The sequence below is a fragment of the Motacilla alba genome, chromosome 1A (genome assembly GCF_015832195.1).
Source record: "Motacilla alba alba isolate MOTALB_02 chromosome 1A, Motacilla_alba_V1.0_pri, whole genome shotgun sequence".
NCBI lineage: Eukaryota > Metazoa > Chordata > Aves > Passeriformes > Motacillidae > Motacilla > Motacilla alba.
This window is the reverse complement of record NC_052031.1, coordinates 14,346,678-14,372,155: the sequence shown is the minus strand read 5'-3', so window position 1 is coordinate 14,372,155 and position 25,478 is coordinate 14,346,678. Positions and strand designations below refer to the sequence as shown.

Below are 25,478 nucleotides of genomic sequence, written 5' to 3'. Positions count from 1 at the left end.
TTTTAAGTAGACAGTGACCTCGAGCAGTCCTTCCACAGCCCTCAAGTACGGGTAACTCTACTCCATGCACTTCACATTGGTGATTGTCTCACTAAAAGCCACCCGGGTTGGGATCTTGTGCCCCTACAGACAATGTCTCTCATTATCTTTATAGCCTTAACTTTTAAAAGCTACCATTAAAGTCTAACATTTCTTGTCTTACCCGCAGCACAAGGCAGAGGGAACAGGTTTTCCCTTTTGTCTTTGTTGTTCCTCAGAACAGACCCAAGGGAAGAGTGACACTGATCCCTTCATAATATGCTTCATCTCCCCATAATAGGAATTCACAAAGAGAAGACTTAAAAAACCCTAAAACTAAAGAAGAACCCCCCCAAACATACAGACGAAAGGAGCACGCTTTCAGTATGCACAACTTTTATTTTCTAGTTAATGGGTACAATTACTTTTCAAATGCAGCTTTTTAAAAGTGTAAAAAAAACTTAAAGTACATCTCCAAATTTGATATCTGACATGCAAAGACGGAACAGTAATACTCAAAATGCATACAAAAATACCTCTTCTTCATCCTACTGGAAAAAGATAAGCACATCTAGTTACACTACTTAAAGATATTTTAATTAGTACAAAACTGTAGAGAATTTTAGCTCATTGCAAAATCCATTATTTTGGTATCCTTAATTTTGATGGATACATATAAAATTAGGCATATAACCACTGGGAAAGGCATTTGAATGCATTCTGCATACTACCTCTTACTCTTCTATGCCACTGTAGGCTTTGAGAGAAATGCTGTTTTTCAGAAAAAGTTTAATATTTTGTGCCTGTTAAATTAGGAATAACTATGCCTGGAAGAAATACACAGGCCAAGAATAAGTGCATTTTATCATATTTTATCACAATTAATCCCAGATCAGATGTCCTATTTGGAAAAGAACTGGAAATCACAGGAAGACTGTTGAGTATTTCATTGCTTTTTAAATACCTGTACAGACAAGAACTAGAGAAAGTTCAAAAAATAATGCAGTGGCATCTCTGCCAAGTAAGAATCTCTACTCAAACTTCACAGTGCAGATGTTGCCTTGGGAAAAAAAAAATCACCACTACCATTTTGTAACATCTTTTCTGTAGACTGTGTCCTGCGTAACAATGAGCTGAAAGCTCACTTACAGGTAGATTATTTTACTTTTTACTTAAAATGTACATCTGTTTCAGAAAAGCATTACAGCTCCTAAAAACCATGTCACTGGCCTTGTGCACTGGCAACTGTTCCAGCAGTCAGGTTAATTGGAGTTGGGGCCATGGCCTGATGGGCACTTCAGGCCAGTAAGGGGGGCTGAAGTGCCAGCCTCCTGTGAGAGGGTGGCAAGGGGACAGGAGGAGGACAGGTAGAGTTAAGAGAATTGTCAAATCACAGGCTGGGCTGAAGCACTGGTGCCAATAGAAATTAATGGTTCCATCTGAAGAGGTGCAGAGAGTTCTGATTTGCCTCTTGAACACTTGTCCCATTCTCAGACGGGGGAGATGCCAACCCCGTGGACAAAAGGCCCATGTCCATTGTGAATACAATCCTGCTGTTTGCTGGCTGGGACTGGAGCACCAACATCACCTAAGTTCAAGTGTCTGTACTGAGAAACTTCACTGTCGAGAAGGCTGAAGTGTGTGCCTTAATGGGAGAATACAGATTTTAGTTTGGTGCTGTTACCTGTTGTGTAAGACACTGTCCAGATGGCCAAAATTTATAGGATTTTTTTTTCACTGACGTTAACAGAATTCACTTGGGTCCTGAAGCCAGATTAATTTATTTAGTGCTTAGCTTTTCCACTGTTACCTGCAGCAGAAATTTCTGTGTAGTGTAATGTGAGAAAATTTCTCTGATGTAATCAAGTAAGGAGAATTAAATATACTGAAGATAATTTTCCACATTCTTAAACTTAAAGGCATTTTATACCTGGACATTTCTTACACTTCAGTTTTTATCTGTTTCCTTACAATGCAGGGTTTTTTCCCATTTAAAAAATAATGTAATGCTAAAAAATTATGGTAGCAGTCTGTTTTCCATCAAAATACATTTCTTCTTCATGAAAACTAAGAATATTAGTTAAGGATTAAAATTTTGCTGCTCAAATCATTATCTTTTGTAAATTATTGCACTTGTGCATTATGAACTTCCATATGTAAAAGAACAGCAGCAGTTTGATGTAGACTATTAAAAGAAAAAATCTCTATAAAAATATAACTATTCATTAAACAAAAAATACACCTTATTCCATTAAAAAAACCCCAAATGTCAATACTAGGTCACATTCTGGCTTTCTTGCTTACACTCAGTATCAGCCTGTTTCACAGATTTCATTAAGTACCCAGGGACTAAGGTTTTCCTTAGTTTATGTCATGATCTGCCTCTTGATGAAGATTTTGTAACCTAGCCAAAATAATCTTCTGTCTGTCCTTCATTTAAGGGACAATCATTAACAGGAGTGCAAGACTTGCTGCAATGGGATTAATACAGAACCAATGAACCCATGTCCAAGGGGCTTTAGAAACTTCTCCTAGTTGAAGTATTACTGTAGTTCAGGCTGTTTCCTGTTCATGTGACAGTTTCACCTGTCATCTCTTTCAGTGATCTAACCACCTGCAGCAATTTAAGCAACTGCTTGAAAAAAGTGATCATGATACACGTTTCAAGGCTTGTCAGCACATATTCTCACACTAATGTTCTAGAATTCAAAGGCTTGGCCAGCTAGAACTCCAGCCCTTTCACTAGGCTTTGTAGAAATATTGAACAAAAGGCTTGCCATCCAAAGATTTTGGACTCTTCCACTCTCCTGGGCAGACCACAGAGCAGCTTTTCATCCTGTACACACTGATAAAAGTGTAGTGCAACTTCTGCCTGACTAGTCCCAAAACTGAGTACATCTTTCACAATAGTCCTCTGATTTTCTTTTTTATTAATATATATCATAGCAGAAAGTGCTTGCAGAATCAAGGTCCAGAATATTTCTGGGATAACGCTAGCTAAAATTTGGAGAGTTATAGAGATCTGTATCATTCAGACAAACAATCAGGGTTTTCTTCAAGTGCAAAGATTGGTTTCATAGCAGAAAATGCTGGTATGGGTAGTACTGGTGCATGGATATTGCTGTGCTCTCATAGACAGGATGGTACCAGCAGTCCTTCAGGAGGCAAGTCGGCGCATAGCCTAGAGAAATGGGTTTTGAAAGGTGGAGAGAAACAGGCTGTGGTTAGTTCTCAGTATACACCATCTGGGAAAATGACACATTTGTGTAAACTAAAAACTCAGTGAAAGTACAAAGAAGGTAACTTCTGTAAACTGTGCAGGTTGTGCAAGAAGCTGTCTGCTGTGTTAAAAGGAGGAAGGAAAGGAGAAGGTTGATCATCATTTTGGACTCTGGTGCCTCAAGCCTTACAAAGTCTTCTTTTAGGCACCCAGCTTGTGTTTAGATCTATTTATAAGCCTGTGTAAGGCAAAAGTAATCCTAAAGCAAGAGAGATGAGGAGAAAATTAAGCAGATATAATCTACTACCATCTCAAGAAAAATGTGACTTCCTCCACTTAGCACTGACACTCAGAATCCAGAGAGGGTATGTATTTATGGAGAAGGTACCTGTTAAGGGCCATACTCTCACAGCATGACTCAAGGTTACAGGCAGAGGGATAGACACATTCATTTCTAAAGTGCATACCTCTTCCTGAACATCAAGTTCCTCATCAGGCTGGCTGGCTTCTGTGAACTCTATGGGTTCTTTAGACTCCTGCATGATTGAAATCTTGGTAGAAAGAAATGAAGAAACATGATGAGTTACATGTTGCCCATATAATTGAAATTTATTTTTTTACTCTAAAGTACCTTAAAATAACTTCCACAACTTCGAAGAGTCTGTTGTTTACTGTTCCTTGACAAAGATGATTTACTGCAGCTGAGAGGAACTTATAAATTGCAGAGCCTTTGGGTTTGTCTCTGCTCACATGACTAGTTATGGCTTTGCAAAAATAATAAAATCTATCTTTAAACTGCTGTATAGCATTATGAAAATGGTAATGTATAGCAGAAAAATTAGTATGAAAAAGTTATAAAAATAAGAGTCCTAGCCTAGTTAATTATGAGTAATATAAATTTTAATTGCTATTTGTTCACAATACTGTAATAGTAATTGCTAGGAAAGGAACTGTGGTGAAAAGAAAGGAGGACATTATATGACCATTTTCCTAATGAGGGCCTTTTAAATGCTGCAGAGCATAGCAAGTCTTGAAATGCTACAGAGTGTTCTGGTTATCTGAAAAAAAACACAGAATAAACGATGAAATGCACAGAGAAGGGCAGCAGGAATTAACACTAGTGTGGAACAGCTTCTGTACACATCCATGCCAAGTAGAGTGAGACGATGGCTTTGATCAGAAGTCTATGGAGCATTGGGAAAGGGAGCAGGGAATGATTATTAATTGCAGCTAACAATCCAGAAGTCCAGCAGGGCTAAACCAAGCAGGAAATATTTGTCATATTATTGAAAGTTAGAGAACTCATCTCCACAGTATAATGTCACAGGTTCCAAAAGAAGTATTACAGACACATTGAAGAAAACTCCATCTGTAGCAATTAAATATAATGTTCCAAATGCAACCTCCAGCTGATGAGGGTCTTAAGACGCCAGTAGTCAGAAATTAGTAAATGTGTTTTAGGATGAAGTGTTTTCCATATGTGCTGTTTCTCATGTTCTTTTCACTAACAAGCTCCTGGAGCTGACAAGACCCTTCCTTTAATCTACAAAAATACTCATGTACTACAGAAGATGCCCAGTTTACTAGATTCCCACTTTTTCTGCACTACAGTTCTAGGTCTAGTTTTCAAATGTGCCACAGAAACTTCAAGAATGAGTGCTAGATGATGGAAGGAAGGAGAATGTACTGCTGGATATCCTTACCTTCTCAAATATGGGATCCTGGTTGTCAGTGTATGTCATTTGATTCCGTATGTAGAGCACAGCATCATGGACAGTCAAGAAAAATATGTCTTTTCTGACAGTGTCATCAAAGAAGGCACCCCGTTCCAGCTGAGATATAAGGTTGTCTGAATAAAAGAAAGTCATAACAGGTTTACACAATATGAAGTATTTAAGAAATAAATGTTAAAATACATGGTTGCAACTGTCAGAAATCAAGTGAATCCAAATGAATCCATCAATTATAGTTTAATTTTGACTTTTACTTTCTGTATTTCCTTTGCACCCCACAATTTTTTGTGTCCCACTGGAGCCAACAATGCTTATCAGTGTTACAGTCCACATATTTATTAGTGTGGATGCTACCACAGGCACATCTAGAGATCCCGTCTCACCTTCATTTTATTTTTTGCATGAGTGAAAGTAGAAATACTTGGATATTTACCTTGATATGAAGCAAAGTATACTCTCACATCAATTCTCTCAAACTCTTTAATTATCTAAAAAGAAAAGTTTGCAACAAGGGCATTAATAAAGTCTGTAGGAGAAAATACATGTGTGTCTGTACGTCTGTGTAATGTATAGGCTCATACACTTCATTTTTTCCTGATTGTCTTCATTCCACATAGTATATTTTGTTTATTCATCATAATTAAGGTACTGTTACACTTTGCTATACTTAAAGATCCACTAGTCAAGTACCTTGTTGCTGAAGTGGCCTATCTTCAGCTATGTAAGTGGAACTACCCATTTTACATGCACAAGTAATTACGGTTGTTGTTCTGTTCTCAAAATTCGAAGAATCATCTCTCCAAGTGAGACCACATGGGCCTGAGTGAGCTTTATTTCCCTCATCTATGTGTGATATGATAATCTCATTCACTGGCACATGCAGATTTTTTCCACAGATTTTTCCCTCATGCAGAGCACCAGATGGACCTGTCCTTGGATGAAAAAGCTACATATGGAGAGAGTCATGTCAGTGAACCCTGTATTCCCACGTACCTAGGCAGGAGGCTGATGCCTATTTCACTTAGTTAAAAGGCAGGGGACTAAAATCTACCCCTGGCTCCCTGGTGACAGGCAAGTCTCTCAGATTAGTGTTTTCAGCGGTGGATATTAATTCTATTTCTGTTAATTGATAAACTTGAGTCATGGTAAAGATCTGGTTTTATAGATAGGCTAAGTAATCCTAACTGCAAAATAAAGTAAGTGAAAGCATTAATCTGAACATACAAAATATAAAAAAAATGAAGACTGAACAATCTGGTCCTACACACTTGTAACTGGGCACCAAAAAATAATGGAAATACTTGGCCTTAATCTTTACACCTCATTTCCTTCTTCCTAGGAAGAAATATAATCTCCTTATTATGTACTGTGAGTTTGAAGATTATTTAATGACTTTTGATGAAGCACTTGATACTAGCCACAGAAAATACTATAAAGAAATGAATCATTCTTCCTTCATAATTAAAATGAATGAATAAATGAGGAATGAATAAATAAATCTTGTGGCTAAAAACTGAACTGGGATGGTAAGATGAAAGTTTTACTACCTCTGTGTTGAGTGAGCATCATCCTGTGCCCAGATTAAAGCAGGAGGCATGTGGAAAGAAAACATATAACTAGAATATTTCATAACATATGCATATAAGGGGACCACATTTTGCAGTTAATTATTTTGAGTACTTGACTATGCACCCTTCATATTGTTCTTTTAATGCATTTTTCCCCACTTAGAATACACACACCACCTTCTACTTCTTGCTGGTATTTTTCATATTTATCTTTTCATGGTATTTTTCAACAACATACTTTTTAAAACTCAGAAATCAACTTCAGCTAACAGCTCTTGATTTACATACTACTGACTGGTTTCATTTTCGTAGAACATCAGAAAAAAATGCCCTTACCGTTTTTATTGATCTCACAGCTACAATATCCAAGAAGGTTACTGCTCCAAAATCAAGAATGAGACTGTGGATGGGCACCTTGGGGATGTTTACTTTGACTGGGAGTTCTGAATTCCAGTCCACCTGGATCTCTACTTCTTTGGTAGGAACTTGAAGATCCTGGTTGTCTTCAGGTTCCTCATCAGTCTCAAAAGCTTCATTATTAATACCAGGCTCACTGATGATGCCATTCTAGTGCACAGATAATATATGGAATATAGAATTTAATCATGGGGAATGTTTGGGAGTTACAGAAAATGCCACCCTGTGGTACCTTCTGTCGAAGGAATTGGCAAGACAGACACTTGTGACCAGTATCCCTTGCTCCCAGTCCTGCTACTATGGTTACCATAACTAATGCCATTCTATAAGGCAAGAAGCCATTATCTATGGCTGAGCAGGTCATGTATTTGTTCCCTTTTCCCTCTGAAAAGGTCCTTCCTCCCTGAAGGTCCTGTGAACCAATTAAGACAAAGCAAACTGATTTCTTCTTCCTCTCCCTACCAGCCTCAAGGTTCCTGGGCACCAGGCGGATCTCTCCCTTCCTTGCTGGCCTTGAAGGTCCCAGGAATGTGGGCAAGCAGGTGTAGTTGGTGACCCCATCAGAGAAAAGGGAAGTGAAACACAGGACTTGTCATAGACAGAGCACTGTCTGTGGCAAGTCTTGTGTGGGAAATTTGGACCAAAACTGGTGCTAAGAGCAACACACCCCCAGGGGCCAGGGATGCCTGCACTGTCTTTTGTTTTCTCTGAGTATTGGTGACTCAACTTCTTTCATGTCATTTTTAAGTCTAGATTGTGATTGCTATATTGATACATTAAACCATGTATTAAGATCTCACCTGATCTTCAGGGGGTCTCAGTAGTTAGAAACTCTAAGTTAAGTTAGGGTCTAGGTGATTAAAACTGTAAGTCAAGTTAAGTTGTATTATAAATTCTGTATGCTACTTATAAACTGTACTACCATGTAGTAAGTCACACTTTTCATCTCAATTTTAAAGATGAGGACAGAGTAATTAATAATTAAACCTTAACTAAAAAGCTCCAACAGTAACCCTTTGAGAAAAAAAAGATGTACATAATTTTTAAAAGGCCTACCTTAGTAGCTTTTAATTTTCCCTTCTTGATTAGCTTTTGTATTTTCCTCAGTGCTTTGAGTCTCTTATTATATACCTTGACTGCATCAAATCCCACCTACAGAAAACAGACCAAAATTATTTAACTTAACTCAGTATAATTCTGAGGAAATTTCAAGGACAGTTAAAAAGCTTCCAAACCCATAACTTATCACTTACAGTGGATTTGAGGCTGCTTTTCAGTCCATCAATGTTAGCATAAAAAATTGGACTTGAAAACTTGAGAATCTTCACACCTTCTGGTTCTATAACCTGTTGCCAAAGAACATACGGTTAAACAGCAACAGCCATATATTGACAATAAGAAGCAGTTTAACTATTTCAATTATTAACAATTTAAACTATTAACAATTTCAATATATCTAATTGAAAAAAAAAAGCATAGATTTGTTGCTGATTGAGGGAATTCCATTTTTAGAAGCTCACAGCCCCAGCATGCAAGATGGATCAACCATCTGGATGAAGAGGGTGCTGAAATTTGTTATCTTTGAAGACCCCACTTCCAAATTCAAGTTGTGTGCAATATGCAAGGTACCACCTTTTCTTACACTGACGTGTAGACTGAAGGAAAACAATTCAGCCATGACTTACATTTTTGTAGTCCTTGACCTTCTTGTAGATGTCTGTGCCAGGAATGTTTCCAAAGCCTCCCCATGAAGGACTAACAGAAATAAAGACAGTGAAGGTAAATGTCATACATGGGCACTCACACAATTGAAGGGATTACGCATACAAAGCGTCTTTGACTCCTGTAGTTTGCTTTCTAATGCCAAACTAACAGACTTGCAAAAGTGTTGAAGCTATTTTGTGTCACTGTAGTAAACAGGCCTTTATAAAAGCAAGATACTTTGCTCTCTGCGTATTTAACGCACCATTTTGATTTAAAAGCTGAGTGAACAACTTGTTCAATTGGTTTCCCAAACCAGAAGAATATTTTAAAAGCAGATTAGTTTGCTTGAAGTTTAAAAAACCAATTTTTTTACACTGAAAAAAAGAGAATTGATAGCTTTTTTCATTTCAAATCAACTGAAATGCATTTACATTATTTTCAGATTATGTAAATCATTTTGTCCAACCTTTTAATTTTTATTTTAGTCAATAACAAAACCAAAATGTTTTGCAGTCTCCAGATATATATTGAACAGCTGAAGCAAATTGTTTTGAAGTTTGTAAGGCCTCATCTCCCCTTTATATTTTGGTAACATTAACTGAGTTGAATTTGGGACTGCTTTTTTGAGGCTCTTAAAATTTCATTTTTTTATAATCTACTATTGTGTAACAATTTTTACAAGGTTTTATTTTTATGCATTTGCTGACAGTGCAACTATACCTTGGTAATGCTAGTTACCATAAGTCTCTGAACTCTAAACTGAAGGAAAGAGGTTATGTTGTATTTTCAGAAAAAAGGTCAATGAAAAATAACAAGATGACTGAATAAGGTTCTTCAAATCCACCTTTTCTCACCATTCTACTCCCATATATTCTTTAAGCAGCAACAGATCAGCCAGAAGCACAATTTTTTTTCTTATTCTCATGCTTTCTCTTGTTCTTCTTTTACAGCCATACAATCAGTCTTGTATAAGCAATAAGTGAAAAGGTTATTGGCATGTGCAACATGTAGTAGTATTACCTGCTGAGAGTTATTACAATGATCAATTCACTACAAAAGCCAAACATGTGTTTATATTTGATCTAGAATGTTCCTGTCCCTTTTCAGAATTCAGCTATGTGGGTGCTTATAAAACATATGGCTAAGTACCACCAGAGTGGCCAACATGACATGAAATACTGATCAAATAATGCAGCTTCTCTTTTATCAGTGTAATTAAATGATAGCACACAAAGAGTGTCTTGTTTTAAAAGAAACAGATTTTTTTAAATTTCAAATTTTTTGTAAACCCAAGCAGATATTCTGCCACAAATCATCTTGCATTTCAGCATGTTATCTTCCTTTTTCATAATATAAAACTAAGAATTATTTCTGATTCTGTATTACTTACAACTGAACTCTCAGCACAACTGTCAGCAATCCAAACAAAAGGCCAGCAAGTAATCCCAAATCAAGTCCCAGAATGATGGATGCTATGCATGTAAAAACCCAGATCATCTGGAGAAGAAATAACAAACGTAAAGTATTTTCATTTTAACATATGACTCCTGGTCACGTTAAAGAAACACTTGACCAGGTAATATGAGAAGCATATTTTAACTTTGGAACTGATTGTAGCACACTAGCAATCTGCTGACTTCCATACAAAAGCCTTCTTCTTCCTCCAAGATGCTTTCATCCATCATATTATTAGGAAGAGTTAGCTTTTTAGGAAAAAAGGGGGTTTTCAACATAACAGTAGTTTTTAAGGATCTGATTCCTTTGATGAAACTAAAGGAGATATAGTTAAACATTTCATTTACTTATTTCTGATGATGGCAATCTTTGTTAATCTTTCTTAAAATTGGAAAGAGTTTTATTTTACCAAGATGTAAAATACTGTAAGGTGCCCCCCATGCAGACATATAGGGAAGGAAGGGGGTTCCTCAGTGACATTTAAGAGTCAGAAAGAACTGTTGCAAAGAGAGGTATTTCATATTAACAGGTTGAGGGCACTTATCTAAGATCTCCACTGAATATTCAGGCAGAACAGTTGAAGTGCACTCCTCAGTTCTTTCCTACATCACTGCCCATGCAGTAGACTCATTTTTTTAAAAAGCTGAGTGCTTGCACTTCTCACTGAAGTCAGTGAGATCTTTTGTCTATAAATCAGTAAATGATTGACTAAAATATCTGAGGTCTGTCTAAGACGGGTACTGCCCAAGGACACTAACTGTAAAATCTAAGTACAGTAGTGGGAAAAACGTCTTTCCTGCAATCTTTTCCTGCCCTAAGAGCCACAGTGAAGGTCTGTTCCACAGAATACACAGTGGGAGATGTGAGTGAGAACCCTGAGATATAGTTATAGTGGTTATAAGAAAAGTCTCTTCATACACCCTTAGCATGCCAAATGAATTCACATCCTAACTTGTATTAGTCTTACCACAACAAAAAAAAAAAACATTTTTCCTGAGGACTATTTGAGATTATTCAGGCAAATGGGATGTTCATGTGGTAACAACAGAAATATATGTACACGAATTAAGGAAAGGTCTCTGACTCATTTAACAGTGCAAAAGATAAAAGCAGAATGGTAAAGGTGGCTGCAGGCCATCTGCTTTTCAAGACTTATCAACACAAGATTGCTGTATACTATGGAAATGGCTATGAAGGAGTTGTCACTGCACACAAATACCCTGACTGGCACCCTTACTACAGGGTTTAGGAAATAAAGAAGATTAGCAAAATACTGACCTAAAAATGGGGAATTTTTTTACTGACCTCATGGCATTTGTATTTTGAGGATACACATAAAAGTTTTCTGATGTTAACCCCACAAAATCCTGCTTATGTGGTAGTTAAGAGAAACTTGGATGGCATTGAAAGGTAAAATAAAAAACCCGAAAGTGGACAAAAACATTCAGGAAGAAAAAAAAATTAGGTTACTTACAGCATCCACTTTATTCTGTCTCCATAGACGAGGAACATCAAACACTTGCATGAACATCCCTTTCAAGTTAGCTATGACTACAGCTGCCAACACAGACTGTGAGGAAAAATAATGAAAAAGTGGTATTCAGAAGCAAAGATACATATTAAGATAGTACTCAACATGACACACTATAAACCACAGCCCTGTCTGGAATCAGATACCACAGTTTAAAGTGGGATATTAATCTTGCCCATCAGAGTTGAACATTTGGATCTGATGTGGCTGTGCTGCAGAAGAGTACAGTACCTTTTGTAAGGGCTCTAGCAATTTCCCCAGGGCAACAATAGAAATCAAAACGATCCCAGCTGAGATTATACCAGCAACCTGCAAAGAACAGTGTTCATAGGAAATGAACTTACTATGATTCTATCATCTGTTTCTAGGATTACAAAGAGAAAACCACAAAGTTGCACATCACATTTCTTTAGGAACAGGGAGACCTGCCAAAGTGTCATTGTGTTTAGGCATATGTGGGCAACCTTTATTCACTTCAGCTAACACCGAGGGAATTCAATTAAGCAGGAAGTCTAAACAAACACAGGGTAGTAGCTCTTGAGGTGTTATGTTACAAAGACAGATGAATGGAGCAGTCTGTGTGTAAGCTGGAAAAGGAGCTGCTGGATAACCTGTAGTTTTTCATTGTTAAGAACCACACGGCTATAGTTTGGCAGAACAAAGAAGTTTACTCAACATGATGAAGATGTTCCATGGCTGATGGTGAATGGCAAATGGCAGAGCTGCTCAGGCCAGCACATGGGAGCTTAAAGATATAATAGCCAGCTGGGAGAGATTTCCTCCCACATCGTACTGTGATAAACTCCATCCTTTAATTGGAAATGAAATTCTGGGGAAATAGAGTTAAAAGATTTCTGACCCCTAAGGTAACTCATGCTATGTAAAACTTGATTGCCCTCTTCTGGCAGAGCTACAAAAAATTATTCACTTCTAGAGCTGAGCTGCTAAGACAGCCGTGGCTTTCCATGTGCCAGCAACGCAATCATTTTAGGACTATTTTCATCTCACAGTGAAATCTGTGCGCTACACAAAATTAAATTTACCTCTGCACAGTATTAGTAAGAAGAAGCCATTACCTGAGTCTTTCCACCAGTACTTTCTTGGACTGCAGTCCGTGAAAGAGCAGTAGTTGCAACAAAACAAGAAAAGGCGCCTGAAAAAATGTTGCTGAAACCAAAGGCAATAAATTCCTGAAAGATAATTGGATAACACTGTAAATAAAGATGCCTGAAGATAGTTTTTCAATGGAGAAAGACAACAGCTTCTGCAGTAGTTGATAAAGTAGGTAGCACAATAATATTAAGAAGAGTATGAACTACAAATAACTGCTAATGTTTACACAAATGCCTCCTGTGCCAGTGCAGCTACCTCTGGAAACCAACACGAAGAAGTTGGTGTACTCCTCCTGAAGTGGACATACTCGTCTGAGCAAAAGGTGTTTAAAACTTACTTCCATCAATGTTACCAAACCTAACATTTCTAAGAATTACACTGGAATAATTGCATCAAGAAATGGGTACTAAAATAAATTTAACTCCCAGGTATCACAAGCTAAACGAGTTTATTGTACTAAACTCAGTACAATAGTCTGAGTTTAGACAAGACTTTAACTAATGCAAAGCATTGTATTAGTAGTAGAACTATTAAGAAACTTTGCAATAAAATACAATTTCACTGAAAACTTCTAGTTTACTAAGTCAGAAGTTTTTCACTCTAAGCATCCCAATGAACTCACACTGAGTCTCAGGCAGCATTCTCAGATTTGCCCCAGGGTCACAGATGCTGGCACCTGCTGATGCTGGTTTTTCTGCTCAAGTGACAAGGACCCTGGGAGCTTTATGTCCTGGAATCTGGGCCATTCCTCTGCTGGGAAATAAAGAATTTGGGAGCTGTCTGCAACCAACCCCATATAATTGACAGAAACACTGTTTTCACCAAGCTGACACAGGCACAAGAGCTTTTCACTCACTGCCAACTTTTTAAAATATAATTTAAGATTTGATTTTGACTGTCTGCCTTCTTTTGTACAAAATTAAATTTCCTGTAAATTTTCATTTAGCTCCAACCATAAGAGCAGGAACAGGAACCTAAATGATTCATGCCTATTCCCATGTAACCACTGTGATTGGTGAGAAAATATTGGAGGTATAGTTCCTAGTGTTCTCAGGTGTTAATGACCTGGATCTATGAAGACAATATAGACACTGGTAGATAACAGTATCAAACTGACCTTCAAAATTATTTTACTACCTGCTTTTATGACGTTATTTTAACTTCTCCAGATCAACTAAACTATTTGCCCACCATCCTGGGCTGCATTCAACCTTTGCTACATGTAAAATTCATAACACAGTACTGAAAGGAAGGCACTCTGCTTTTATAAACGAATTCTTCTACTACAATATTAATCAGCGTCTTTGAATCACACCACTGCTGGCAGAACAACACATTCAACAACAGAACAGCATAAACAGCACTTCTAGATTTATGTATTATTCTTTGAGATTTATTAAACTAAAGGTTGGTGCATTTTGGTCAACCTTAAGACCAAGTGTTACCAGATATGACCTTTGAGGATTGTAAACTGACAAACAGAAGCATAATTTTCTTACATACAGCAGAACAGTGTTTCTAAAGTCAAACTTTATGTAATCCATTAGTACTAAAATAAAGGATTCATTAAACAAAGTACTCATCTATTTGTTGTAGTGAGGGGATTTTCTAATATGCTCAAAGGATAAAATTGAAAATTAGCATAGATGCAGGATGAGGAAGCTTTCTGACATTTTAATTCCACACCACAGCAAGCAATGTAACACCTGGTGAAGACATTGAACAAATGCAGGAATCCTGTAAGAGCTTGTGATGCACAGCTCATGTCACATTCTAGCTCTGTGCGCCTAGAAACCAATGCTTAAAGCAGTTCAGTCATTTAGTGCATACAGCTACATTCATATGCTGGTAGGCACCAACTTGTGTGAAGCTGCAGGACTGATCTATTAGGTTACAAGTGAAGTTATATTGATGTAACTGGTGTCATGCTGAGAAGCACAATAATTTAGTAAATGTAAAGTTCAGCTGGGTCAAATCCTGCATGAAGACTAAGCCTGAATAAAGCTGTCGAGAGCAACTTCTTAGCTTGACATTGCCTTCATCTGCCCAAGCAACCCACCTCAAAATATGCCTTACAAGTGGAAATGGAAAGTGGGTTGCTAGGCCATCTCAACTAGACATGGCCAGAAAATTCCCCTATACAGTGTTCAGCCCTATCAGAGCTACTGCAGTCACTAAACCAATACAGGAGGAATGAAATAGTATAAAAAGCCCATACTGAAGCTGGATCTGGCTCAAATCTATGTGGCCATTTCAGCTATTTTTTTTTAAGAGTTGAAAGAATTTCTCCTGTCAGACTTCAGTGCTTGGTCTGAAAATGTGTGTGAATGGTGTTTCTTTCATTTGGCTACGTAAGTCAGCATGTTTTACATTTTAAACATCACTATGTTTCTAAACTCTTTTGGTTATACATACCTGGTTTCCATCAATAGCATAGTCATACTTGGTTGCATATACCTTCCCCACAGACACGGCAATAGCATAAGCAACAATAGCAATGGAAAAGGAGGCTGCAATCATCTGGGAAAACAGGCTGACATTTGGAGGCTCAGGAGGCAAAAATCTAGCATTGAGAAAATATATTGGTGTTACCAACTTTGATTTAATTCTATTCTTACCAGAACTGTCAAGGAGTTTGAGGCAGAGTCATACAGGTTGCTTATAATATGAAGTGTAATGTTTCAAGTTAATAAAAAGGTGGAAACAGCCCATTGACATACAGAACACGCTTATCTAGCTCACCCCAGCCCAAATCCTGATGCTATTAGTCAGCAACAAAGTTCTCATTGTTCTCAGCATGACTGAGATTTGGCCTTATGATAGCAAAGTGAAAAACTACATTTTTTGAAGCATCGAATAAGGAATGTATTGAATAGTATGATGAATCACATAAATATGTTAATGCCACTTCATACTATTGTTAACATACTTCTTCAGTAAGATCTCCGAAGTGTTTTATCCCCTACTGTGTTTCCACAAATTTTAATTAATTAAGCCCTGAATACTAAATGGAATGTGAAGGTTACTACTGTGAAGTGCTCTGAATCTTTCAAGTGGAACTCTCTACGAGTGTAATCCTCAACATCCTTGCTCCTGTGAGCATGGAAGTGACAAAGTTGATTGGGATAACAGTAGCAGCAGGATTATGAACCGCAGTGGGATAACTCAGGATTACAGAAATTAAATCTATGCAGAATTTCTTTATTAAAAATTGTTATTTTTTTAAAACCATTTTCCATAGTCCTATAGTCACTTCATGAGCAGGAAGCAATTAATTTTCAGATGGACTTCATGAATTAGGTAGACATTCCTAAGCCCATTTTACAGAAGGAAAGCTAGGCAACACACTTAGGTGGCGTAACTGATAGAGCAAGAAGTAAAACTCAGAAAATTTCCAGATCTGTGTTCTAAACTCAGGTTACAGCTCTCAATGTTTCTTTTATGCATTTTCTCTTTCTACAGTCGTTTTTAGCCAATTAAAATAATACCTTTTTCCCGCAAAACAAAGACACTCACCCTCTTGGAATGCTCTTAACAATGCCTGCATTGTATTTTTTTTCCAAGTCGGCAGCATATGAAATGCCAGTGGCTACTATTGTCTGTAATAAAATAAAACAACAGTTTTAAGACTTAAAAAGAGTTCCTGTCTTTCTGCAGCTAGACCCATCCATTTTATCTGTTTTCAGCTTTTGTTATGCCCCTTTGCTTACCACAATAACTTCTATTGGTATAGGTATAGGTATCTTGTGTTTGAACCGATCATTTATTTCTTTAACTGCCATGCAGACAAAAATGGTGAGGAGTCCAGCAATAAGATCTGCAATGTTGGTGGTCCCAATTTTTTCAAATGTTTCAACAAGAGTCTGAAAAATAAAAATGACAGCATAAAGCATGCCCATGTCTACTTGAAGGATATCCAGATGTACAGGGTTTTGGAGAAGGCCAAGTAACTTCATTCAAGCCTAGAGAAACCTGAGGAAAATTTATTGTCAAGGTGCTACAGAATCAGTAAATGGATTTAATAGCAAATTTAATGGAAAAAGCATAACTGCAAGAATTGTCCTCACAGTGGGCTTCTGCTTCCCAATTTTTAGTCAATTAATACTAAGTAAAAAGAGCTAACTCTCTACCTGGGTTTTACCTCTACCTGTATCAGAGCAAGGAAGGGAAGATCTGGAGCTTCTTCACTTTGACAAATAGCAAGGGAGATCCTCATTTTTTTAAAGAGAGCTAGCAGACCCATGGGCAAAGCTCTGGTTCACTTCGTGCCCAGTCATGTGGTCTGTGCCTTACTTGTTTTCTTTTTCCACTGGTGACAAACAGAGAATTATTGTGAACACACAGGTCATACCAGGCTGTGGAGAACCCTGCACTTCAGAAAAGCAAGCAACTAAACCTCACTCTACAGTAAATTACCCCCCAGCAGAGTTTAGCCCCCGACTGGAGCACTCAAACTGGGCTGCAATAGGCAGCTCCCTTCTCTACCCTTCCTTTGCCCTTGCTTGATCCTATTGTTTATCCTCCTCCCAAGCATCAGGGTAGTTGTCACTTGCCTCTTGTCTCCAAGAAAATGTAATTATCCCATGCATAGTGAAGTAGCTGTAGCAGAATGATCTGGTAGAAAAAGGGCTAGAAAGAGACTTCTTGCATCCTGGTTAGCTCTCCCAGTAATGAGCTTTTGGTTTAAACATAAAAGGAGGTTTGCAGCAGCACCACTCCCACCCTTCTGAACAGACTTTGGTTTGGAAATACAACATGTAAGTACTTAACTGGCTATGTTGTCTAAGCTAAAGAAGCGTTCCTGAAACACTGAATCAGACACCCTCCCTTGCTGACTGAAGCCATTTCTTTCCCATTCTGCTGTTTACCGCGGCTCCCATAAGAATGGCTGAGCACCTCTCAGACTGATTCACTTCTCAGGGAAACAGTAACTTGCTAACTTTGGTTGCAGATTCTGCTAATGTTGGATGCTTGGTGTTGCAGTTTGTTAAACACTACTGAAGCAGGTCCAAAACTTGCTGAAGCAGACACAGCAAATCACTGGTTGAGCAGATCAGAAATAACAATTTCTTTGCTCTACACGCACCTGCAAACACATTGACCTGGCTCACCTGCATGAACACAGAAGCTTTGAACTTTAACCTAAAAAGTCAGCATCCCACTGAGCCTTGCTGGAGCTGGAAGAACCATGCAGTCCTTTCAAAAAGTGTATTATACTAAATACCATTCATTCAATAAACAAACAGATGGAAAAAAACACTGGATTAACAAGTCCATCCTTCTGCCAGGTCTGCCGTAAGGTCTATTATACAGTACTTACTTTGTCTCATCTAACTTTCCTTGTTCTGAGGGGAAGAGCTTTCATTAGTTCTGAAGAGGCCCATAAGATAATAATTTTTTACCCACACAAATAGTCCACCAGATCTCTTTTTAGTTTTTTTTTCCTTGCTGTTTATAGTTATATAGTTATATTCATCCTATTATTGTTAATCTAGTTGTCTGCTCTATTTTTCCTGGTCTGGTTGCCAGAACTGGCACGTAAAATCTCCAAATACATTTTTTTCCCCCTAGAACAGCCTCTTTTAGAAATCTGCTATTCTAATATGAAGTGCTGTGGAACATCTAAAGTACTGTGAACCTGGATGGTTTCATGCTGAAGTCAGTGACACTACTCTGAATAATTTTCCTGGGAAAGGATACTATTCTGTAGTACAAGACCTCTAGGAATTCAGTATTTCTGTAATGCAGCCAAAACATTTCTCCATTTGAGCGTTTTCTATAAAATGAACAAATTGGAGTTGTAACAGTAATAGTCAGCCTCACATTTGCTAACCAATAGGTACCTGGCCAAAGGGTGGGAATCTGTATCCTTTAGGAATTCACATGCATGGCTGCAGTGTGAAATGGAGGCGATGCCCTTTACCAGGATGGCCTGCTGGTTTAAGTGTAAAGAGCCGTGGGAGTGGCCAGCTTTGGGAGATGACCTGACAGGGTTAATAAATGATCAAATGTCCTTCACAATAAGTGAGACAGCAAGGGATGGGACAAACTGTAGTCTCTAGAAGTGAAAAAACTGTTTTGCTTGGAATTTAAACTTCATGTGAAAAAGTGCTTTCACTTTTTCATGTGAAAAAGTGCCCAAAAAGATGACAATTTTGGGGAATCTGCCCAAGGGCATCTATTTAGAACCCCACAGCTAAAAATAAACAGCTGCAGATCTTCATGAAAGGGAGAACTAAAGGAATGCCCTACACTAACCACCATATATATGGACCATCCCTGTGTGAAATGGAAGCAGAAGATGCGCAATTACATAAAAATACCTATCATAAAACCAAAGCAGATTAGAAGGGCATACTTACATATATTATGGAAAGGACACCATTATAATTTTTAGTTGAAACATTCAGAACTATTTTCAGTTGTGACACAAGCACTTGAAAAGCAGCTGCAGTTGTGAATCCCCCAACTAATGGATCTGCAAGGTACCTCACAATGAAACCAATCTGGAGAACTCCAAATACAACCTGGAAAAATCATTAAGAATATCAGCTTGTTAAATAACAAAAAGGTATGGTTTTATTTGGAGATTTCTTATGCTTTGTTTACTCTCCTTGTTGATGCAGAGTCTTAGGACCATATTTGCCCCATTTCAGCTTAGTGTAACTTAGTATTGTCCATCCCAGGAAAGAAAGGAGACCTGAAGCAATGTGTGAAAGGAAGCTCCAGGATATGCACCATTAGTACTCAGTTTCATGCAGGTCTTCTGGTCTGCAATGGCAGGGCTATTCTGCTCTCTGTTCTCCCAGTCATGCTATCAGAGACTCCACACAGGATATGAAGCTCTTAAAAGTTTGTGATAACTTTCCTTCATTTTTGTGTTTTAGTACAGGAAAATGTCTGACTGCTGTAGTAGGCATTTTTCTGCCATTTAACAGTAAAGCAGTGTCAACCTTGTGTCTTCAAGTCAACTATTTTACCTGTAAAATTCCAACCAGGAATGTGAGAGTACTTGCAATCAGCACTCTCTGTGCATCTCTGGATTCAGTGTCTATCAGCGCCCCTGTGACATTAGTCCCTGTAGCATTACTGCCTTCTATGAGAAAATTCTCATCTGGGGCCATGCTCAATACCACAGATCCCACCATCAAACTGACTACTGGGAATGGACCTGTAATGACAAACAGAACACACTGAAGGTAAACACACATTGAATAAAAACCAAACATTTATCAGCCTAGACAAGAAACTATGTCAAAACAAATGTGTAATATTGTAATTGGGGTGCATTGGTGGTGTTAGGGGGCCAAGAGCCACAGGTACTGCACACATGAGACAAAAATACTGCACCTTCTTTGAATAACTTATGTTGTACATACAGATAAAAGTGCAGTTTCATGCTTTGCTTGAGCCAATTTAGGGCTGTACCAAAGCCAAAAGGGGCAACATGGGTCAACACACTCCAGCCATCTCCCTTGTATCAGGACCATAACCAGACAATACAGATCACCAATCCGGGTGAAAGCAACGTTTATTCCTTTAAATTTTAGGGTTTCTTTGTCTGCTTGTATTTTGTTTGGTTGGTTTTTTGGTTTTTTTGTCATGGTTAGTTTTCAGCTGATCCAGCATGCCATATGATCAGGATTCCCAACAACACACATGTGGCAGGAACATGATCCAATGGGTAGGACCACATCTTTTGGCAGTATTGTGCTATTACACTGGCTAAAGATGACTGAAACTATACTTTGGGCAAGATACAGAGAAGGTGATCATTGTGTCAGTAAAACACAATCTAAAAGTAATCATTTTTGTTGCAGTTATTTACTAAAATTATGCAGAAAAGGAAAATGTCACAAAATGTCTTAAAGAAGGTTAAGTTACTTTTACAGACACCTTAAAGGACACTTCACGAATAAGAGCATTGGGAAAAGCATAAAAAAGGAGTGTTTGATAATCTATAAAGTAGGAATGCCACCATAAGTTGCCATAACAAGTCAGATCTGGATAGCAAATGTGAGCTGCTTGGTAGGGTAGGAAGAGGCTAACAAAGTTGAGAAAACATACAAAGACTTTTGATGCAGCAGAGAAGAAAGCTGATGAAAGTATAGCATCATGCCAAAGCTCTGGGAGGGGAAAACAATGTGTTCTTGGTAGATATGAACAAGAAAAGACTAGATTTTGCTAGAATGAAGAAAAAGGCACTTCAGTGATCAAGATGTAAGAAGAATTTTAAATGCGAGAACGGACAGGAAACAAACCTCATATTCTAAAGAAAGCATTCAGAAAGAATCTACAAAGTTTACCCTTAGCCCTGATGTGAGGGCCCACAGTGAGGCTGGAGTGGATACACAAGTTCTAGGTCTCCACAACAGGCAAGAAGAAGATACTGTCCACAGTAATAAAAAAAGGATGCAGCAAATAAGGCTTGTAGAGAAGACTAAAAGAGCTCTGTTTTAGCCATCTTGAGCTTTAGCTGAGAGACAAAATGTCATTCATACTGCCTACTGAGGCCTTGATCTTGTAATTTCTTGCATAGAGTGTAGCCAAAGACAAGATTTAAACTTCAGCACAAATTCCAGCAAAAAGCAGTGGCATACCTAAAGTTAGTTACTATGCACGATTGCCTGTATAAAGAAGAAATAAGCCTTAATTTCCCAAGATCCACCAATGTTAATATTTACCATAGCCAATCTGTTTCAGAAAGTAGTTCTATTGTATGAAATATGAATGTTTGCAGAAAGGATTTACACTGAAATAGATAATTCACTGTAACTTGAACACATGCAGTTACCAACTGAGATGTGCCTTGATGTTCCCAGGAAAAAGTATGTCAGGATGGGGAAAAAAGCAGAATAGAGACCAAATCCAACAGGGACTGCAACCAGCAAAGCATATGCCAAACCTGAAATGATAGATCATCAAAATATCATATTTAAATCTCTCAGCAATCTACTATCTTGTCTAGATTAGACTTTCAGAAAGATTTACTGCTGTGGTCCAGATGCAATTTAGAATATGTTTTGTCTTGTAAGTCAGTTGCAGGCACACATGTGAGTGAGTATCAATGACTGTAAATGACTGTATATCCCATGCTGGTAGCTGAGTGAGTACTGGGAGATGTTCCAATGTTTGCATAGGTAGCCCAATACACAGGCTGAGATAGAAACCTAAGTGGATAACATTGTTGCAAGAGTGTGTGCTTCTTGAGAGAAAAGGAGGATGTGTGAAGGTTCTAGTTTCAGACAGAAATTTCAAGCACAAGTCTCTGAGTTATTGTACCACAAATACACTTCAGTATCTTCAGCTCTTGTGAAAATAGCACCACTTCTTTTCCCAGTAAAAACTAATCTACCAATAGTAATTAGTGTCTTGGTAATTTCTTGAGTCTTGGTTCTTCTTCCTTTGCATACCTGTGCAAGCTGTCAAATCCAGCAAGCAATTTTTAAAAATTGCCTTCAAAATCATATCCCAGTTAGCCAGAGTTCTCCTTCAAAGATTCTCCAAACCTGTCAGAGTATAACAAGTCCTGAAGTCCTGGTCATACTACTGTGACTGGCTGAAGGGAAAGCAACACACTTAGTTACTGGGAATCAGGGACTTCAGGGACCTCAAGATCCCAATATTTTTTTGCAAATATTTTGGCCAATTTTTCCTGTAATTTATAAGCAATACGAAAGGTCTATCTAGCCCAGTTCATTTTAAAAAGGCACAGGGATCCTGTAACTGTGCCACTACCTTCAGCAAAGATCTTCCAGCTCTGACACTCTTCTTTGGAAAAGAATCACTTTCTTTATTTCTCAGGTCACCCCCTGCCTGGGGCAGAAGTGTGTAATGCTTTTTTTCTGCCAGTCTCTGCCTTCCTAGCATGCTCCAAGGGAACAGACAGGAGAAATGCTTGTGTCTAATCGGGAATGCGTAAACTGCTTTCTTTGTTCCCAATGGAAATCTTTGTCCCCTTCCGCAAACGCTTAAGTTCCATTGAGGGAAAGTGTGGGGTTAACACAGCTAGTTTTGCCTGCTGCAGTCCCGAAAAAACTGTGAAAATAATGTAAGAACTCTACTGAGATTAAATTACTGGATGCATCAGGGTCATAGTCAGTCTTGTCTTAGTTGGATGCTGCCTCAGGTAGGATGGTTCTGCCCTCTGAGTCTTCCATAAGTAGCTTATTTGAACGAATTTCTGCTTATTTCTGACACTTTCCTATTTGTTCATCTACTGAAAGCTTTACTAACAAATGGAATAAGGAAGTAAGGAAAACTTAATATTGCAAGCCATGTACTCTAAATATCCGTCAAGTTTAATTTTTTAAAAAATGTGAATACATCACCACGTCCTTGAGGGTTGTCTTCTGCAGAGATCTGAACAACTTATGAGATGAATTTTAAAGTAGATATCAAGGTTGCATTATTTTAGGGGAATAACTAGATTTTTGTAGGCAGTTGCAGAAGAACTATAGGCTTAGACAACCAAGAAAGAGAAATAAGACCACAAATAACCGATCTATCGCAATGTAATTAAAAATTTAAATATCAAAAAAAATACTCTTTGAGTAAAAAGCCTGGAAGAAAAGTTAAATACATCCTTATCGCACATCACAAGAAATTTAAATCTTCTAGCCAAGGAAAGAAAAAGGAATAAATTAAGGCCATAAATTATTTATTGCAAAATAATACCTAATATCTAGTATTAAATAACAAGCCTCAGATTTGTAATTCCATCTGCAAAACGTCCCGGTGTCCAGCCGGCTCCCTTATGGGAACGTCCTGCGGAGCGGAGCGCGGGCGCGCCTGGCTTTACCTTGCAGGGTGGCAACGAGGCCGGTGCTGAGCCCCGAGATGATGTCGCTGATCAGCCACTCTTTCACCCGGTAGTTGGGCAGCCACTCCAGGATGGGCAGAAAGGACTTGGCAATCTGAAAGGCCCTTTTCCTTGAACATCTGCGAGAAAACAAGCGATGAACACGCCCCACGGAGCTGCAACTGGAGCGCCCCAAGAACCCCAAAGTGACAGAGAGCTGAGCTGCCGCACATTTAAATTTAAGGGGCAGTGGCTGTCACGGCCCTGTGTTCCCGACAGGGACGGGGCACGTACTGGCGTCAAAAGCGCGCTCCCTGAGGAAGCACGCCGGGGAGCAGGGATGTGTGCGCTCGCACTCCGGCGTGTGGGGCACTCCATCCCTCGGCGGGCGGAGGCTGCGGGCGCCGGGACGGCGCGCCCCCGGCTCCCTCCCGCCGCTCGGACCCACCTGCAGGCCGCCTGCGCCCGCTCGCGGAGCGTGGGCGGCAGCGGCGGCAGCCGCTCGTTCTCCTCCTGGAAGCCGGGCTCGCTGTAGATGGGCCGCGCCACCACGTAGTGGCTGAGCTCGGCCAGCGGCTCGCTCGCCCGCCCGCCCGCGGCCATGGCCCCGCCTGAGCCGGCGGGCGGCGAGCGCGGCCCCCCCTGCCGGCCCCGCCGCGCCCGCGGCCCCGCAGCGCTGTCCGCGTCCTGAAGCGCGGCTCTGCCCGCGCCCGCTCCCCGGCCTGGGGCAGGGCGAGCCGGCCCCGCCGCAGCCGCATTTATACGGCCGCCCACGGCCCGACGCTTTATTTACGGGGAAACAGAGAGACCCGGCTCCGGGCCGGCCCGGGCGACGCCTCCGTCCGCCCTCCCCCCGCCGCCCCGGTGCCCCCTGGCCAGCCCTGCTCCGAGCGGCGCTCCCGAGCGACCGCCCCGACAGCGCCCCAAGCCTCGGGCGGGGGCTGCACTTCAAAGGCGGCGGCCCGCGGGAATGAGCGTGGGGCGTGCGGAGCGGGGCTTGCCGCACGCACACGAACACCGCCCACAGGTGATGGCCTCTGCCCCTCAGCAGCTGCCCCGCAGAGCCACCTGCCCGCCGGCGGCCGGCCGAAGTGCTCGCTGTTAAGGCGAGCCTGAGGGAGTGAGATAGGACCAGCCACTCTCGCACACTGCCTGGCCCGCACGGCAGCCTCCTTGGAGTTCCCAAAGCCTTGCTGCGTCCCATGACCCAAGTTTTGGGAGTCGTCTCCATGCATAGATATAAATGCCTAATAAACAGCACTTGCTCTCCAAACCACCCCGAGCTCACGCATCAGCCTCGGTGGGAAGAAGGGGCTCAAGCCCCACAGGCTCTTTGCATCACGCCTGAAAGAAGGTGGCCCAGGGCTGCAGCTTCTGGTTTGCTGAAGGAAGCTCGTAGGGAATGAGCTCCTTGGTGGCCCTGCTGTAATTTAGGATTACAGATAGGACGGGGGCTGAAGAAGTCAGTCCTGCATGCTGAATACTGCTGGCTACATTTCAGCTCTTCTGCCTAAAGTACCGAAGACAACGTAGCACAGATCTTGCAGGAGTGAAGCGAAGCACGCGTCCTCCTCACCTAGGAGACTTCCCGATGTAAGAATCAGTGCCAGTGTTCCAGCCAACACCAAAGAGGTGCTGAAGGTACACACTGAGGGTACAGCATCAAGGAAAGTACTTGTTCAGTGAACTACTCAGGCACGGAGTTGGTTTCAAAGCAATTAAGTACAGTCCTAACTTCAGACATGCTGAAGCTAGCATTACTAAAATGGAAAGAAGCTTCTTGCTGAAGTACTTTTTGTAGGGTTAACACACTTCAGGTTTCCTAATTCTGCAGCTCATTCAGGTTTCCTCTGCTGCACTGTAAGGAAATCTGTGTAAACTGCTGAACTGTTTTGACCTGAGCAATGTTGTATCCAGC

The 25,478-nt window shown here is 39.9% G+C and overlaps 1 protein-coding gene across 2 annotated transcripts; it reads right to left on the bottom strand.

Moving 5' to 3' along the window:
• Positions 1 to 397: 397 nt before the first annotated feature.
• On the bottom strand, positions 398 to 24,345 carry SLC26A4 (solute carrier family 26 member 4). 2 transcript variants are annotated; one of them, XM_038154449.1, is made up of 20 exons: positions 24,009 to 24,337; positions 23,561 to 23,700; positions 21,554 to 21,664; positions 19,740 to 19,930; positions 19,122 to 19,286; positions 16,470 to 16,622; positions 16,276 to 16,358; positions 15,175 to 15,322; positions 12,723 to 12,836; positions 11,878 to 11,955; positions 11,590 to 11,685; positions 10,051 to 10,157; positions 8,642 to 8,711; positions 8,210 to 8,302; positions 8,013 to 8,108; positions 6,876 to 7,106; positions 5,405 to 5,459; positions 4,942 to 5,087; positions 3,706 to 3,789; positions 398 to 3,199 (listed from the first exon to the last, which is right to left on the bottom strand). In XM_038154449.1, the coding sequence occupies exons 1-20, from the start codon at positions 24,161 to 24,163 to the stop codon at positions 3,176 to 3,178; spliced, it is 2,340 nt and encodes a 779-aa protein (XP_038010377.1). In that variant the 5' UTR covers positions 24,164 to 24,337; the 3' UTR covers positions 398 to 3,175. The 2 variants fall into 2 exon arrangements, with proteins under 2 accessions (XP_038010377.1, XP_038010378.1); XM_038154450.1 differs by lacking the exon at positions 21,554 to 21,664 and having other exon boundaries at positions 24,009 to 24,345.
• Between the last annotated feature and the right edge of the window lie 1,133 nt (positions 24,346 to 25,478).

Bases quoted from the DNA above. Each gene is read 5' to 3' on its own strand.
- SLC26A4 (XM_038154449.1), bottom strand. From the start codon at position 24,163: ATGGCCGCGGGCGGGCGGGCGAGCGAGCCGCTGGCCGAGCTCAGCCAC. The intron at 16,359-16,469 runs GTAAGCAAAGGG...ATTTTATTACAG, and splicing joins TACCAATAGAAGTTATTGTG to ACAATAGTAGCCACTGGCAT. The intron at 11,686-11,877 runs GTACTGTACTCT...TTTTCCTCACAG, and splicing joins TGCTAGAGCCCTTACAAAAG to TCTGTGTTGGCAGCTGTAGT.